At 34.2% G+C, this 16,432-nt stretch overlaps 1 protein-coding gene across 2 annotated transcripts; it reads left to right on the plus strand.

Annotated features, from left to right (window-relative positions):
- Positions 1-8,240: 8,240 nt before the first annotated feature.
- Positions 8,241-15,518, plus strand: LOC138335335 (probable thiopurine S-methyltransferase). 2 transcript variants are annotated; one of them, XM_069284373.1, is made up of 2 exons: positions 8,241-8,522; positions 13,892-15,518. In XM_069284373.1, exons 1-2 carry the CDS (start codon positions 8,362-8,364, stop codon positions 14,571-14,573), a joined length of 843 nt encoding a protein of 280 aa, XP_069140474.1. In that variant the 5' UTR covers positions 8,241-8,361; the 3' UTR covers positions 14,574-15,518. The 2 variants fall into 2 exon arrangements, with proteins under 2 accessions (XP_069140474.1, XP_069140475.1); XM_069284374.1 differs by lacking the exon at positions 13,892-15,518 and adding an exon at positions 10,818-11,842 and having other exon boundaries at positions 8,271-8,522.
- The last annotated feature ends 914 nt before the right edge of the window (positions 15,519-16,432 follow it).

The raw sequence follows: 16,432 nt of genomic DNA on the forward strand, positions 1-16,432 counted from the left end.
GCGATATACACATTATTATACCTCAGTCATAAATACACTTTATAGCACAATTTTCTGTCCAACCTACACATTTACATCACAATTACAGAATGTCTACATGGGAGAAACTCTCCCATAAATGGAAATGACTATCTCGAGGGTCCTGCGATCGGTGTGCGCATCATGTTTCCCAGACTTGGACACTTAAAGCTATTGCTCGCTTGTAGGTTTACCAGGTGTAGGGTTTCTCTCCGGGTCGTGCGTGCGATGTGAGACTTCGCTGAATGTCTATCGTAGTTGTCGGACGGAAGTACTATGGAAACAACGTGCTACAGGTGTGCCGGGACGCTCGTCGGCAGGTGTGGATCCTAACGTGAGGTTTCGAGGGTTTGGACAAGAGCTGGTTGCACGCCGAAGTTGTAGCCAATCCGCACTTGAAGGGGTTTCATCCGCGCCGTGCGTCGGTACGCATGTGGTGCGTCTGAGGTGTTGTGAGGCTTGGACGGTAGTAGACCTTTGGTGGCAGTTTTCAACGTTGGATATTGGAGGCGTTAGAACATATCTGTGTGGAAAATTAGTGGCGACCTAGGTGGTGCTAAATCGCAAGTTTCGGCAGGCGGTTGGGTTGATGGGCTCATGGTTTGATAGGGCATAACAAGCTAAGAGATGATGTGTCTGACTTTGGTTCGGTGTGTCGGATGACTGGATAGAAGAGGGTTGGTTCCATAGATGAGGTAAGCGAGGTCACTCGGGACTATAGTCACAATCACTTGGTCGATGTGATGGTGTGTGGTAAGGGAGCGACAGTTCCCTGGCAAGGAGACAGTGATGGGACGTGGACTTAACAGGAGCTCAGATTCGAGTATACCAAGCTGCTTCGGCTCATCAGGGGACAGAGTCCGGCTAGGTATATGCAAGCGCGGGGACAACGGTTCTCTTGGCGAGGGATGGTTGTGCACTAATCGGACATGCTCTGGGAAGTTCTCTGCGCAGCCTTGACAAATTCGGTTTGCCCTGCTTACATGGGCTCAACACTCTTCTGTAGTGTTGGGGTATCGTGCCGTGGGGACCTTTCTCGACAGAGGGCCGTCTGCTCAGTTCATTCTTGGTGTTTACGAGTTGCAAGAAAAGAAATGTCGCCATGTGTCATGAAGGGGAGAAGTACGTAGTCCTGTCAAACTTGTGAGGCTTGTACATCATTTGGTAGGTCACTCTCCTGGGTCGGGGACGCGGCGGGTCCAAAACATCGGCGGACTGCTAGGTTCGGGAAGGCGGGAAACCCATGGCGTGGGCAGGCATATGCTGGAATCTGTGGCAGGGAATTGGTCCAACCAATACCGCGCGTCTGGTCCCGGGGATGGGACGGACTATGAAGGGTCGAGCAATCGTAGGAATGTGGTGAAGTTGTTGCTGTTAATGGCCTTTAGACATGAATTAATTATTGGATTAAACGTAATTTGTTTTCTGTGCGAGTAAATAAAAATAATAAATTAACTTGATTGAAGGGTTTTAATTCTGTTAACTTGTTAATGTTTTGTAATTATATAATATCGTTACCGATATTTCCGCTGTTTTTCCTGAATCATTGGAATTGTGTTGAAAGCTCTTAATGTTACTCTCATATACAATTTTAAGGAATCAAAGCTATGTTGTTAAACCAGTATCACAGCATTAATCAACAACGGATACGAAAATTCATGGCATACAATTGCTATCAAATCTCGTAGCGCTCTGAACTAGTTGCACAGGGTATTACAATTATTAACTACACGATACGTGAGCTACTGAACTAAATTACCACTAGTATTAACGTATTATCAGCTAACACATTACGAGATTCTGATACTAAATTCAACGATATATCAACTACACGATACGAAGATTTTAACCTAATATACAGCTACAATTGCCTACTAATCGATAGAAGCTCTGAACTATATACAGAGTATTACATATTATCAACTAACACGATACGAAGCTCCTGAACTAATTGTTCTAAAGTACACAGTATACATTTATGCAACTAACAGTGATACGAAGATATGAATTTACACAGTATAGCAATTATCAAACTAACAACGACTACGAAACTCTGAATTTACACAGTATCACAATTATCAACTAACACGATACGAAAGCTCTTGATTTACACAGTATTATAATTATCAACTAACACGATACCGAAGCTCTGAATTTACACAGTATATACTTATCAACTGAACACGATACGAAGCTCTGAAACTAATTTTATAAGTACACAGGATACAAATTATCAACTATAACTTGATTACGAAGCTCTGATTTTCCAGTATATAATTATTAACTAACACGATACGACAGATACTGAACTAAATTTTATAAGTACACAGGATACAATTGTATAAACTAACATGATACAGAAAAAAAACGTTTATAAGTACACAGTAATACAATCATCAACTAGCTTGATACGAAGCTCTGAATTTACACGGTATACAATTATCAACTAATACGATACGAAGCTCTGAACTAAATACACAGTATACTATTATCAACTTACACGATACGAAGCTTTGAATTTATACGGTATTCATTATCAACTAACACGATACGACACTCTGAATTTATACGGTATACAATAATCAACTAACACGATACGAAGCTCCTGAATTAACACAGTATACAATCATCAACTAACATAATCTGAAAACCCTGATTTTAGGGACGCTATAACGATTATCAACATGATACGCAAATCTGATTTTCGTCAATTAACTTAAACAAACATTTTTGAAGCTTGTCACATGGTAAGTTCAATATTCATTCTAAGTTAAAAACATTCTAGATGATACCTTATCGACAAAATAATGCTTTACAATTATGATAAAATTTATTGTAGAAGATAATCTGTTAAATTAGACCCGAAAATCAATAGTGATAACACGCTTATTTTTTACACTATAAATTATAAAACTGGATAACAATTTATCATTTCAAGTTTGTTATCTACTAAAATTTAGCGGATAGTACTTCACACTACATGTGATACTGGTCATTCAGAACAAAGGATAGAACTTTAATGAATCAATCATAATATTAAGCGCTTAAACATTAGAAACAGGATTCATACGCGTCAATTAAACACAAAAAAATATGATGATACTATATGAAATACAATAACATAAGTTAGTAAGAATATCCATAAAATATACTCCAAACTTATTAACTACCAATGCGATGTTACAAAACAGAAACACTTGAGGTTTGGAAACTCTATGCCCCATTATTTCATGGAACTGTCAGCTTTCCTAAAATTGTTCATATGGTATGTATCTGTTCGTTTAGGCTTTTTAGATAAGTAAGTAAGTTACTCATCGAAAATATGCAATAAGTTTTTAAGATGATGTAGGCAGTTTTTGGAAGATTGTTTGACTTATGTTATTTAATATAAAATGATTTTCGAAAAATAAAACACAAGTAAAAATGTTTATTTTCAAAAAAAAAATAATACAAAATGATTTATTTCGCCTTTGATGCATGGGCAATCAGTACTTCATTCCCTATAGGATAAAGTGCCATGGAATTTTTTCTGGATGTAATTAATTATTTTTACATATTTTAAACTTAAAGTCAAATTAAAAGCTCCACCTTTTCAGTGGTGGTAATGGTGTAAAGTAACTTTTGGGTGTCCTCTCACTTAGCCAACATTCTGAATTTTGAGGTATACAGGTAAGGTATTTTGTTGGCCTGGTGAGACTAGGTGTGAAAGATAGAACAATAGCAGATAATTACAGTAAGGTTATAAACTGTTTCATAAAACTTCGAACTTTTACGGGTTTGTACTGTATGTTAAGAGAAAAAACGCTGGATATTTAAGTATTACATGTTAAAATTATAAATACACATTGTATATCATAATTCAAACATTTAGTAGTAGATTTTGAACATAGCTACTACTTTCAAGTAATTTCATTTTTAATGAATATATATCAGAATAGGCACAAAAAGTAATTACATTTTGAACATAGCTACTACTACTTTTAAAAACATTAGTTAAATACATTTCATTTTTAATAAATATATATCAGAATGGACAAAAAAGTAACGACATTTTGAACATAGCTACTATTTTTTTAGTTATTTAATTTACAAATAAATATAATCCAGATGGATATTAAAAGTAACTATATAGTGAGAATATAGCTACTATTTTTAAATTATTTCCACCTAAGTTCATCAGTAAGCAGCACTAAAATTGTTTTCACAGTGCATATTTTAATACATGTATAACGAAATGGAATTCATCTTTAACTTAAGAAAAATACTAAATCGTTTGCTCCTGTTTTTGATAGTAAAAAAATACCATTTGTCAGCGGCGGAGCATCTTTATATTAATGCAAAAATATGATGTTCAAACTTATAATGTCCCTTGACAATGAATGCGTTTTTAATTCCTTTCTATGATGTTTATTATCCTATCTGAGGGGTAGGAATTATATAATTATGTATAGACCAATATGGTATTAATGAAAAGATAATTTTCAAATTTATATATTACTTTTAATGCGAATTACATATTTCATATTAGGTAAAACAACATTAATTGATAAATAGTAGTTTATTTTGGTTGAAATGAACTGGATGCTTCATTTCTGCACCAAAGAGAGTTGTTCAAGACCTGATGAAATTAGGTAATCAATAATGTAGATATAAAAATTATTATTAGTATTTCCTTTTTGATTTTACATCGCTAAAAATAGCGTTAGACCTTACGTCAGAATTTGAACAACTCATTCAATTATCGTTTCTCTCATTTGTTCTAATTAAGTCCCTACCTGATGTCAGGTGCCTGTGTCGCGGGGTACGGAGCGTGCGGGATCATGGGATGACCAAGTACATGCTTCGAAGCTGCTCAGAGTTGAGGTAGCCATCTAAAAAAAGGATGAGATATTATAATGATTATCTTATTTAATGTTAATCATTACATTCAATTTTAGTCACATTAGCCTTGCATAATATACAAAATGGTTTTTGGCGGGGATTTAATTCTGAACTAGTGTTTCTAGTCAATTGGTTGAGTTCTATTTAATATATTAAATGCATATTGAATTTTCTCATGCAACATAATGTAGACTTAATACACGACCGCATTTTTATAATAAAATAAGCAATAGGACAATTTACTTTTCTGAAATGTTATTCTTTTTGGTATATTTTAAATTAAATTTGTAAAGAATTCCATGGATACGTGAATTTTAAAATAATTTTGATAAGAATTCATAATAATATGCTAAACTAAAATAATTTTGAAAAGGAATTCATTAAATGATGTAAACTAAAATAATTTTTTGAAAAAAGAATCATAAAATGTAGCTAAATATCTAGTTTTATAAATCAGAACATTACCTTTTCAAATAATTGTCTCTTTTCTTTTGTGTAGTTGAAGTCTTTGAGTCTTTGAATAGAGAAGCTATGGTTGCCGATAGGAGATCGATAAGGTTTATGTCTTCACATGGAGATAAATTCAACTTTTTAAAACATTTCTTTGCGAAATTTTTAAATTGGTATCTTCTGATTCGTTGAGAAGTTGGCACGAACTCCGCCCACATCCAAGGTTAAGCTATTCGGATACGTTTTCTGTTCATATAACTCCGATCCACGGGTGGGTTCCGAGTGTGTTTTGAAGCCATGTGATTGGTCGGGGTGGGCGGAGGTTTGATCGACTCCACGCGTAACGTGACGCGTTGAGTAGATTTATGGCTTATTGAGCCGTGATCGATTGTTTTTTCTGCAGATCGATTATCCTCTATTGTTTTTAATGACTTTGATCTCCGATCGTGAGTAGATCTCGGAAAAAACTACTTCACGGCGGTTGTGAGAATCTACCGAACATGGCTTCTGATTTGTTTACTCAATGAAGACTGAGCAGTCAACGAAGTCGTAAGATTGTTTTGATAACTATAAATTTTTTACTATTCAATGAGATTAGACTTTTAGTTTCACAACAGATCGCGTTAACGTTCAACTTGTAAAGTTAATCCGTTCGTCCATAAATAATAACACTCTCATTATTTCTGTGAAATTTTTTGCAAAATAATAATAATAAATGTGTAGTCTATTTACATGCATATATTGTTTTCACGAATATATATTAATTATAAAATCAGGTTATTTAGTTTATTTCAAATATAATAAAGCATTGTTTTGATTCATTTTCTTTTAATTAATTTCACAATTCCTATAACACAATCAACTGCATAAATCGATAAATATGGGGAAAAAATTAATTTATGATTTTATCTCTGTTGCAATGCTTGTTGTTTTTAAATGTGACAGAAAATTTAATCTTGGCTTAACTACATGGACTTTAATATAAGTTTGTGTTATTGAATATCAATTCAACACATATGTTTACATATCTTATCAAAGGTAATCTTAAAGTAAGAATACAGTTAATAAGAAAAGTTTTATTTTGGCTCGCATAGCTGCATTTAGCAATCAATGACATAATATTAAAATATATGCATGTATTGATATATTTAAGGCCAGTATGAGAGGGTGTGTGTGGATGTGGGATGTGATATGTATAAATTAATTTACGTTCTATAAAAGAGATTGCCTATTTATTACCTATTCATTTAAGAATATATTTACTTATTTGCCTATCTGTTGTAAATAGTTATTTTCTTTTCTATGGCCCGCTTGGGTATGCTCCTAATATTATACTATTTTCTTTTCATTTCTATTATATTTATATACTGAGACAACAATACCTATATTTATTTATCAATAATTAATTAGTTAAGTAAAACCGGATTTCTGGAGAGGACCTATATAGGCTTTGCCTGTTGTCCAATCCATTTAGCAATACAATAATATATTTATCTTTCTCTGTAATTCCTGCATAACTTGTATTGTTCAATAAAATATTTTGAAATGAAATGACATAATTACGTAGTACCAATTTCATAGTAAATAAGATGGAAGCCATCAGTCTACCCGATGATGTTGTTTCAGCATTCAAAATAAACTGATTTTAAAGATAGACTGTATGTACAATATAAGGAAAATCAGAAAATACTTATTTAACTATAAAGCTATACCATAACCGGAATATGAATTTAACCATTTTTTAAAACTATATGTTAGCAAACACAATTTATAAAATGTATAGTAGAAGAATGAATTTTTAAGTACAAATGTGACACTTTAATAAAATAAATTGTATTATATTGTATTGTACTATAAATGTAGGAGTCCGTTGTAGAAGAACTAAAAAGTTCCTGTTCTGGAATTGTTCTGAATCTATTATATAAGAAAAAAAAATACATCAATAATTTCTGAGAAACACGACACAAAATAATAGTTTTCTACGATATCATTAATGCTTTATAATTGAAAAAGTTCCCGATATTTCCAATGATTATCCAACTATTTATAAACGAGTTTTCATTTATTGCTCATACTATATATTCTGGTAGTTTATTCCACAGGCGCTTGCAAACCATATATAAAAGTATATATAAAATTGCTGTACAACGTTTAAGGGAATAGGACTTCAGCCTGTGGAAAGCGGGAACCTTTGGAACTTTTTGTAAACGAGAAAATACCAATCGCAACATTTCGGAGCAATTTAAGACAATCTTCGGAAATTTGTTATATTTTTTCTCGTTTACGGAAAGTGCCGAAGGTTTCGGATTGCAGCCTGTGGTTCATTTCAGAAGGATACAGATCTGGTAGAGAAATGTCTTTTTTCTAGGTTAAGTTGACAACCGGTTAGGGAATATTTTTTCGTGTGTCATCTACTGCTACGATGTCCTAATGTATAAAATAACATATTAGTTTTATTTTATTTTTAGTAGATTAGCGTCCTTTTAAAAGCCAGTTTCATGTAAGGACGTGACAGTTTTGTTGGTGGAGGAAAGCCAGAGTCCCAGAGAAAAAAAAAACACCGATCAGTACTGTACCTGTCAACTGCCCCTATAAAACCTATACGATCACAGATCGTAAGTGATCGGAACCCCTGGAGTATCGAGGATTCCATTACAATGTGCATGTACAATGTAACTGTTCGAAACTTGCACACATTTCACCACCTCAAGCTACATGTATGTGGTATACACATTCCATGCATACTATTTATATTTATTGGGTAATTATAACATCAAAATCAGGAAATTATATCAGCAATATTAGTTAGGCCGTTCTTTAGATGGCGTTTCGAGAGTAGCTATATCCTGTGTACTACATGTACATTGACCTATATATATATTTACACAACAAAAACATAGCACTGTCCATGAAATTTACTCAAAAGTTCAGAACGTATGGTTCTCCCAATAATACTTGAATTTGGCATGATGTGATTTTTTTTATAATTCTGAACAGCTAGCGGCAATCGATATGGCTCTTGTTTGTTATATATACATTGTGCCTGTGCGTTGTTTACGAAAGCGATTCCTGTTGAACTCATTCAGAACGCATGGACCGGTCACAACTTGGGGTGAATTTATGGGACGTTATATAAACCTGGTGGGATATAGGACGGAACGGAAGATATCAGGGTGAGTTCACGTTATTAGTGGAAGGAATATGCGTTCACATTAGGATACTGAGCAAGATACGAGATACAAATACATACATGCAATATACATGTACATGTATGCATTTCATGCTACTTTTGAAAATTCGATGTGGTATATATGCTTCATTGCTTACATATGATATAACTCAAGTCCTATATGTATAGAGACATTCTTATGTCAACAGTATACAAGTTTATAATGTATAAGATGGCATCATGCAGGTAAAACATACGACACTGATCAAAGAGGAAGTAAATTACATTTGAATACATATCACAGGGACTTGACACGACGTACACACTGTCATATATATATATATATATATATACATGTACAGTGCTGAAGGTTTCGAAATGTAGCCTGTGGTTCATTCCGATATTTGATATGTGTTTTTGTCATATATTTATATATATATATACATGTACAGTGTAGACCAACAGAAGATTGACGGAGAGTCGTCACGTGGCGTTCTGCATCTATCAGAGTTACTTCCCTTCGTTACTCTCCGTTTATAAAAGTATCACTCAAGACTATTCCCTTTCTATGAAATTAGTTCTTAAATATCGATACAATATGTACTTTCCGAAAATTTCTTCTTGATCTCGCGATTGTGTAAGTATCTATCAAAATTAGGAGTTACTTCTCTTCTATCAGTACTTATGGCAAGCCAACATGACATTTATTCAAAGAGCAAAGTCGATCCTTAATTTCACTGCATATATATTGTATATAAGATATCTTGATTGAAATATAAGATATCTCATATATATAGTATATGAGATATCTTATATACTATATAAGATATCTTATATACGATATCAGATATCTTATATGAGATATCTCATATGTTTTTTAATTAATCCTATATAAGATATCTTATATCGTGTATAAGATATATCATTTAAGTTATCTATATAATTGAAATCTCGTTGATTATAAGATATATTATAAAGGAACGAGATTTCAACAAAGGCCCAGAAATGAAGTCTCCCTACCCGGAAGTGATAGAGAGCTGTAAAGTATACTACTACTCGTTCAGCAAGACTCTTATTGGCTTCGCATGCTACGCCAGTATCAAGCGTTTGGTTGAACGAGACAAAACTATGCATGTATAGATAGGTCACCATTATAGCCAATATATTTATTGCCGCCATGTTCGAATTGACAACTAGAGTAATGGGAATTAACTACTTCTGTGTTTTCAATACATCGTTGAATGCAACCAAACTGCGATTGATTATTCATTTCAGTGCTATCTCTGTCATTACGAACGATTCTTAGATGTGTTCCGAAGTGCTCCGAATGATGTTCGAGGGAGAACTTAGTTTCTGGTTTTAAATGCTACGAAATATCATTCTATATAAGATATCTGATATAGCAACGATATTTCAATTATATTAGATATCTAATATATTATTCAAGATATCCTATATAAGATATCTTATAAAGAAAATTAAATAAGATATCTTAAATTCTATATGAGATTTTATTTAATTTTTATATGAGATATATCTTATATAATTATATAAGATATCTTATATAATATATGAGATATCTTATATACTTTATGAGATATTTTATATGTTATATGAGATATATTATATACTTTATAAGATATCTTATATACTTTATAAGATATCTTATATACTTTATAAGATATCTTATATAACATATAAGATATCTTATATACTATCTGAGATTTCTTATAATATGCTATATAAGATATCTTATTAGAAATCTCAGATATATATAAAATATCCTATATAATTATATTAGATATCTTATATAATTCGATTAAATACGGGATATACCTTGCTCCTTCAATAAATGTTAAGTTGGCTTGCCATAAGTACTGTCAATCGCAACACCTCAAGGGAATTCTGGAAATTTTCGGAAATATAACAGCTATATTTCCGAAGATTACCGGAAATTTCTCCAAGATGTTGATATTGTCAACACTTGCTGAGTGAAACGAAGGGAAGTAACTATAGCTAGATCTGATAGAATAGAATGATGGGGCAATAAGTGAAAGTAATTCAGTAATTCGTTATCAAAATACACCAGAAAGGGAAATATAATTCAACATGATGAATCGCGACATTTCTGAGAAATTTCCGGCAATCTTCGGAAAGTTTCGATAATCTTCGAAGATTGACAGAAACTTCGCCGAGATGTTGCGTTTGTATAAAACAAGGATTGATATGCGAGTCTCATCTAACATCATTGTGTAAATCAACACATCTTAAATCACGTGCATGCGTTTTTGTTAACCAGGCCAAAAAATACAAACTGAGACGAGATGGATTCCGAAAACTTGAACGAGTGGCTAGACTTGTGGGAAAAGAAAAAGGCACCATGGCACCTGGATTTTGTGCACGAAGCTATTGAGAAACATGCGGAGATACTGATGACGTCACCGAAAGCGAAGAACAAAATCTTTGTACCTCTTTGCGGGAAGACTGTCGATATGAAATATCTGGCAGACCTCGGGAACGAGATTGTCGGACTGGAAGCATCGGAAACAGCTGTGAAGGATTTTTTTACGGAGCATGACATTGAATACACCACCGAGGATGTCCCCTCTGTGAAAGGAAAACTTTTCCGATCAAATGATCAAAAAATCAAAATTTACTGTTGTGATTTGTTTTTATTCTCCGCCGATATTGAATCCGGGTTTAGTGGAATATGGGATCGAGGCTCATATGAAGCAATGGAACCAAAACATCGGGACGAATGCGCCAGGGTCATGAAAACGCTTGTTTATCCAGGAATTGGTTACTTGCTGGAGATGCCAGATCGTGAATTAGACAAAGGACCACCATTTTGTGTTCCAGTTGATGTCGTAGAGAGTAATTTTGGTCCGGGATGTAAGGTTGTTAAACTACTAGAAGTGACGAAAACACCACCAGATTTTCTGGCCATAGTGAAAGCTGTAAATGTGTTTCGACTTCACTTTCAATAATTGCAAGGTCCTGTAGTGAAAAGAAGAACAATTTTTAAAAAGAAGTTGACAAATGACAATAACACCGAATGACTGAGAGGTACCAAACAGCTTCGACTGAATGAGTTGATATAACTTGTGTCCAATTCTTTTATTATTCAACAATAAAATTGTATTAATTAAAAAAAAATCTCCTTTTAGTGGTACACAATTTGCAGATCTTTGCTAACGCTAAATTTTGTCAATCGACATATTTTGTTGACAGTTATCTAATTGTTCTAATTCATTCTTTTGGTTTTTAATTTTTTTAGTATAAAACTGAAGTGTTATTGTTAACTATTAAAGTATGAGTATCCTGTCATAGTCTCCATTTCTTACCTTTTCACTTTAAAGGGACAATTCAGTCTAAGAGAACATTAAAATTTGTACATATATCGGAAAAACCCAGTTCTAATGGAAAGTATATAAATCGGTTTTACTGTGATATGCCTGAAAAGCCCATGGTTGTGACATGTGTGTAGATGTTCAAACTCGCTCGCTGTCCGCCATTACACATTGTGGTCGAACTTCTCGTATGCCGAACCCTGTCCCTTGTTCATATGCTCATAGAGTAATGCAACTTTTGTCTAGAACTGCTCAAATCGTCCTGTGTTTACCTTATTAGGTGAATTGTCTTACCTAAAAATCATTTTACCACCTTCTCAGTGGTTATGTAGTTTATTTGTTTAACGTGCCTGACTTTTGCTCGGGTATGGGTACAGCGTCCATATTGTACCTGCTTAATCGTATTGATCAACGATTTGATATTTAAACGATATTAATTAAAATACTTAACAATGTTGTGGAATTTGTCAATGTTTTACGTTATATATTTCATAAGAAATGTAGAACAATACATTTATGCCATATTTTGCTTCTTAGTTATGTAAAAGAATTGGCCTGACTGAATTGTCCCTTTAAGAGTTGAAACTCAGACTTTCAAGTTACAACCAAGACGAATACATTTTAGAGTATGCTGGTTGTATCCCATTAGTTCTCTTTGCTCACTTCAAGTCTGTGCTAGGCTGGGACAGAAACTATCACTTTTAAAGATTATGAAGTACCTCGGTTATGGGACAGAACAAGAGAACCGTCCACACAGGGGCGTGCGATTAACACAAGGCCAAAACAGGAAATAGTCGCCCTTTACGATCATGGATGTAGGCAACAGTTACGATTTAATTCTAACGTCCTATTGGCAGGACAGGGTTGTGCCATCATCTTCTTCTTGTAATGAACTTGGAACGGAGTGAGGATGTTCTTAAAAAACAAAGAAATCATATCAAATACATAAAAAAAACATTCGATTTGGTTAAAATAATGTTAAACCATCCTCATATGATTTAAAATAATGGCCTCTGGCTTCGCACTCTGTCGTTATGTGATTCTACCAGGGTAGTACAACATCATATTAACACTAACAAAGTTTTATGATTGATACATATATATGTACTAGAGAAATCTGTAAATTATATCCATCTAAAATCTCAAATTCACTAAAATAGATGCATGTATTTTGAGTCCATAGATATTTGCATAGTTACATTCAGGATTGGTATTTTTAGTCCATTGAAACAGTGGAAAACGAAAGGTCATCTGGGTTCAGTAAATCAAAACGGGATTCGACTAATTACAGGTTATTTACAACAATTATACTGTATTCTGTACCTACTTACTGATTTCAGTTAAGATGTGATCACAGGTGTTTACAACAAATAAGAAATTCAATTTATTTTAGTGGCAAATTAATTTCGTGATTCCATGCATGACGTCTGTTTTCACGGCTGTTTATTATTCTGCGAAGTAGGCTCGCATAATTTCCTAACCCTACATGCTTGAAAAATACTCAAGGGCGATATTTTCGCGAATTTAAGCGCCCGCTAAATCCATGATTTAATTTTACGCGGAAATCAGTTCGTTTATCACATAACTGACTTGATCAGCCATGTCATAAATATCGTAAGAAACACGAGTAATAACACGATTATGACGTCACATGTAGGTTTGACGTTGTAATCTATATACATTGTACATTGAATGACGTCGCATCATTGCCTCAGAAGCCGGTAACGTCACATCCGAGCCGGATTTGTACTATTTTATATAGATACGAAATTAAAGTTTTACTTGTATTTCTATTAATAAAAGCTATGTGATAAATACCAAATTTATCAAAGTCGCTAAATAATTTGACATGCCTAAAGGCTCGTGGCCACTCGCCTAAAGGCTCGTGGCGTATCAAATCATTGAAATCGTTTGATAAATTTCATGTTACATAGCCACTCACGTAAGATCCTATATATACAATATTTATAATATTTTTAATTAATCATTTTGTTTGTTATCGACGTCTGTTTATTTCATTTAGGTATTTGTTAAAAATGGCATCTGATCAGATCCAAGGATGGCTGAATAACTGGGAGAGTGACTGCACCCCGTGGCACATGTCAGATGTTCACGAAGGACTTGCTAACCACTACGACATACTCGTCAACAAACCTGCAGCCAAGAACAAGATATTCGTTCCCTTGTGTGGCAAATCCGTGGACATTAAATGGTTGGCCGATCGAGGAAACGAAGTTGTTGGAGTGGAAGCAGCAGAAATGGGTTTGGTGGAATTCTTCACAGAACAAAATATTGAATATTCCGTTGAAGAAGTTCCGTCTGTGAAAGGCAAACTATTCCGGTCACGTGACAACAAAATACGACTTTATTTTTGTGATATATTTGACTTCTCAGCTGATATTGAATCTGGATTTAGTGGTGTGTGGGATCGAGGGTCAATGGAGGCTCTTGAATTCGATGATAGAAAAAGATATTTTAAGTTGATGAAATCTTTAATAAGTCCCGACACGGGATATTTGTCAGAGATAGTGGAACGTGACCTCGGCAAAGGTCCGCCATATTGTGTTACTGCAGACGAAATCGAGGCTAGCTTTGGGTCCGGATGTAAAGTTACGAAATTAATGACCGTTACTAAGCTTCCAGAATATGCATTTCATATTTCGGATTTTATTGGCCTTAATGTTTTCTCCATTACATTCCACTAATGGAATAAATCTCGACTTATTTATGAGCGTTTTGATGACATTGATTATTATGCTTACTGCTAAGAGAGGGATTTTATTTCTCTTTCAAATACGTAGAATAAACATATTTTGATATGTCTGCACCAACAATCTATACCCGGGGTTCATTGCGCCCCTCATTCTGTAGACTGGTTCCCTCCCCTTATTAGTTCTCGTGTCTCCGCCAGGTTGCGCTTCGCTCAGTGAATCGTACGCAAGGGAGGTAACTGAGGCGGAAACCAACCTACATGTAGTGGCGGGGCACAGCCTGGCGGAAAAGAGAACTAAGGGAAGAGAACAAATCTAGGAACCAGTCTACATCATTCAGAGAGCCGCAATGAACCCTGGGATATATTGTTGTAACAAAAGCATTCCTTTTGTATGCATGGTTTCTACAGTTGGAGTCCGACGTTTTTCGTAAATTAAATTATAACGTATTGAGCCTCTGATGTCAAATAGAGATTCCCGACATTGTCCAAAGGTGAAAGTGACCAATGGGGGCACTGTAGGTATTTACACTCTCTAGTGTATAAACTCTAATCAGCTGCTATGGAGGTTAACACATGATTTTTTCACTGTGAAACATGGATATATACATAGAGGTTATACAACGAATGGTTGTTTGATATGAAATTTAATATACATGAGTGAGATTTTAGAAATGATACAAAAGACAGGAGTTAAAAAATACTTACACGAGTCTATTACGCTAACCTATGGTATTCTGTAGGATACTCTCCCTGAAACCCTTATATAATTAGCGGATCTCGCGTCAGAATTGAAATTCTTGCTTTCAAATTCTGATTGGATGTGACTAGGTTCAATAGACCAATGGAAACGCGGTTTTTGATGCTGTGAAACAGCATTCTTAGGTACGCTCGGAGAGCTTGTGCACATTTAAGCAATAAAACCACTCCGCAATGAAAATTAAAAGTTGTTTTGTTCATTTTACATATTACTTGATAGTATGAATAAATCGAAACTCAGTATTCAAAAACACAAACATTGAATTTGTACATACATATGCACCATAGACGGTATGTTTTAAGGGTTCAGTAGGGACTCTATGATTTATGTAAACCTACGCGTCATGTATGGACCCAAAAATCACGAACAACGCCTTCTTCGATGTCTTCTTCCGTGGCAGACTTTCGGTGGATTTTGGATTGTGTATGTTTTTTTTCTTTCAATTTTACGTAATTCATGCTACTGATCGATTAATGTAATGAAATGTTAGGAAGATAATTGCAAAAGAAAGTTCTTATAACGGTTATAGATGTTTTTGTTTCGGTTGCATTGACGAACTATATCTGATGATATTATTGCGCAGTAAAAGTTAATGGTTATGAGGTTCCTCCTTTGTTCTGTCACTGGGAGCTAGTTGTGCCTTTTGTTTATCGACAACTGCGTTATATTGAACGGGAAAAGTACAAAGTTTATCAACATAAGCTTACAAAACATAATGATAATTTAGATCTATATATATACGAGCTACTAAGAGTGACAAATGAACTTATATTGGCGTGTAATGTACGGTTGCCTTACGAAGACTTGCTAAAGTCCGATGCATTGCATGAAGTTTTCTTGACGTTATCGTTCTTATAAATTCAAAAGAAATTTGAGTGTTATAAGTAACCAAATAATGTACCTTTTATTTGGCAAAAATATCTGGCCATGTTTTATTATTATTCAAAAGCCTGGAAAGCAAAAATCACGATAATATGTCGCCAACCAGTACAGTTCTTACGAAGACTTGCTAAAGTCCGATGCATTACATGAAGCTTTTTTAATGTTACCGACTAACGTTCTTGTGAATTTAAAATAAATCTGAATTTTATACG

The sequence above is a fragment of the Argopecten irradians genome, chromosome 11 (assembly GCF_041381155.1).
Source record: "Argopecten irradians isolate NY chromosome 11, Ai_NY, whole genome shotgun sequence".
NCBI lineage: Eukaryota > Metazoa > Mollusca > Bivalvia > Pectinida > Pectinidae > Argopecten > Argopecten irradians.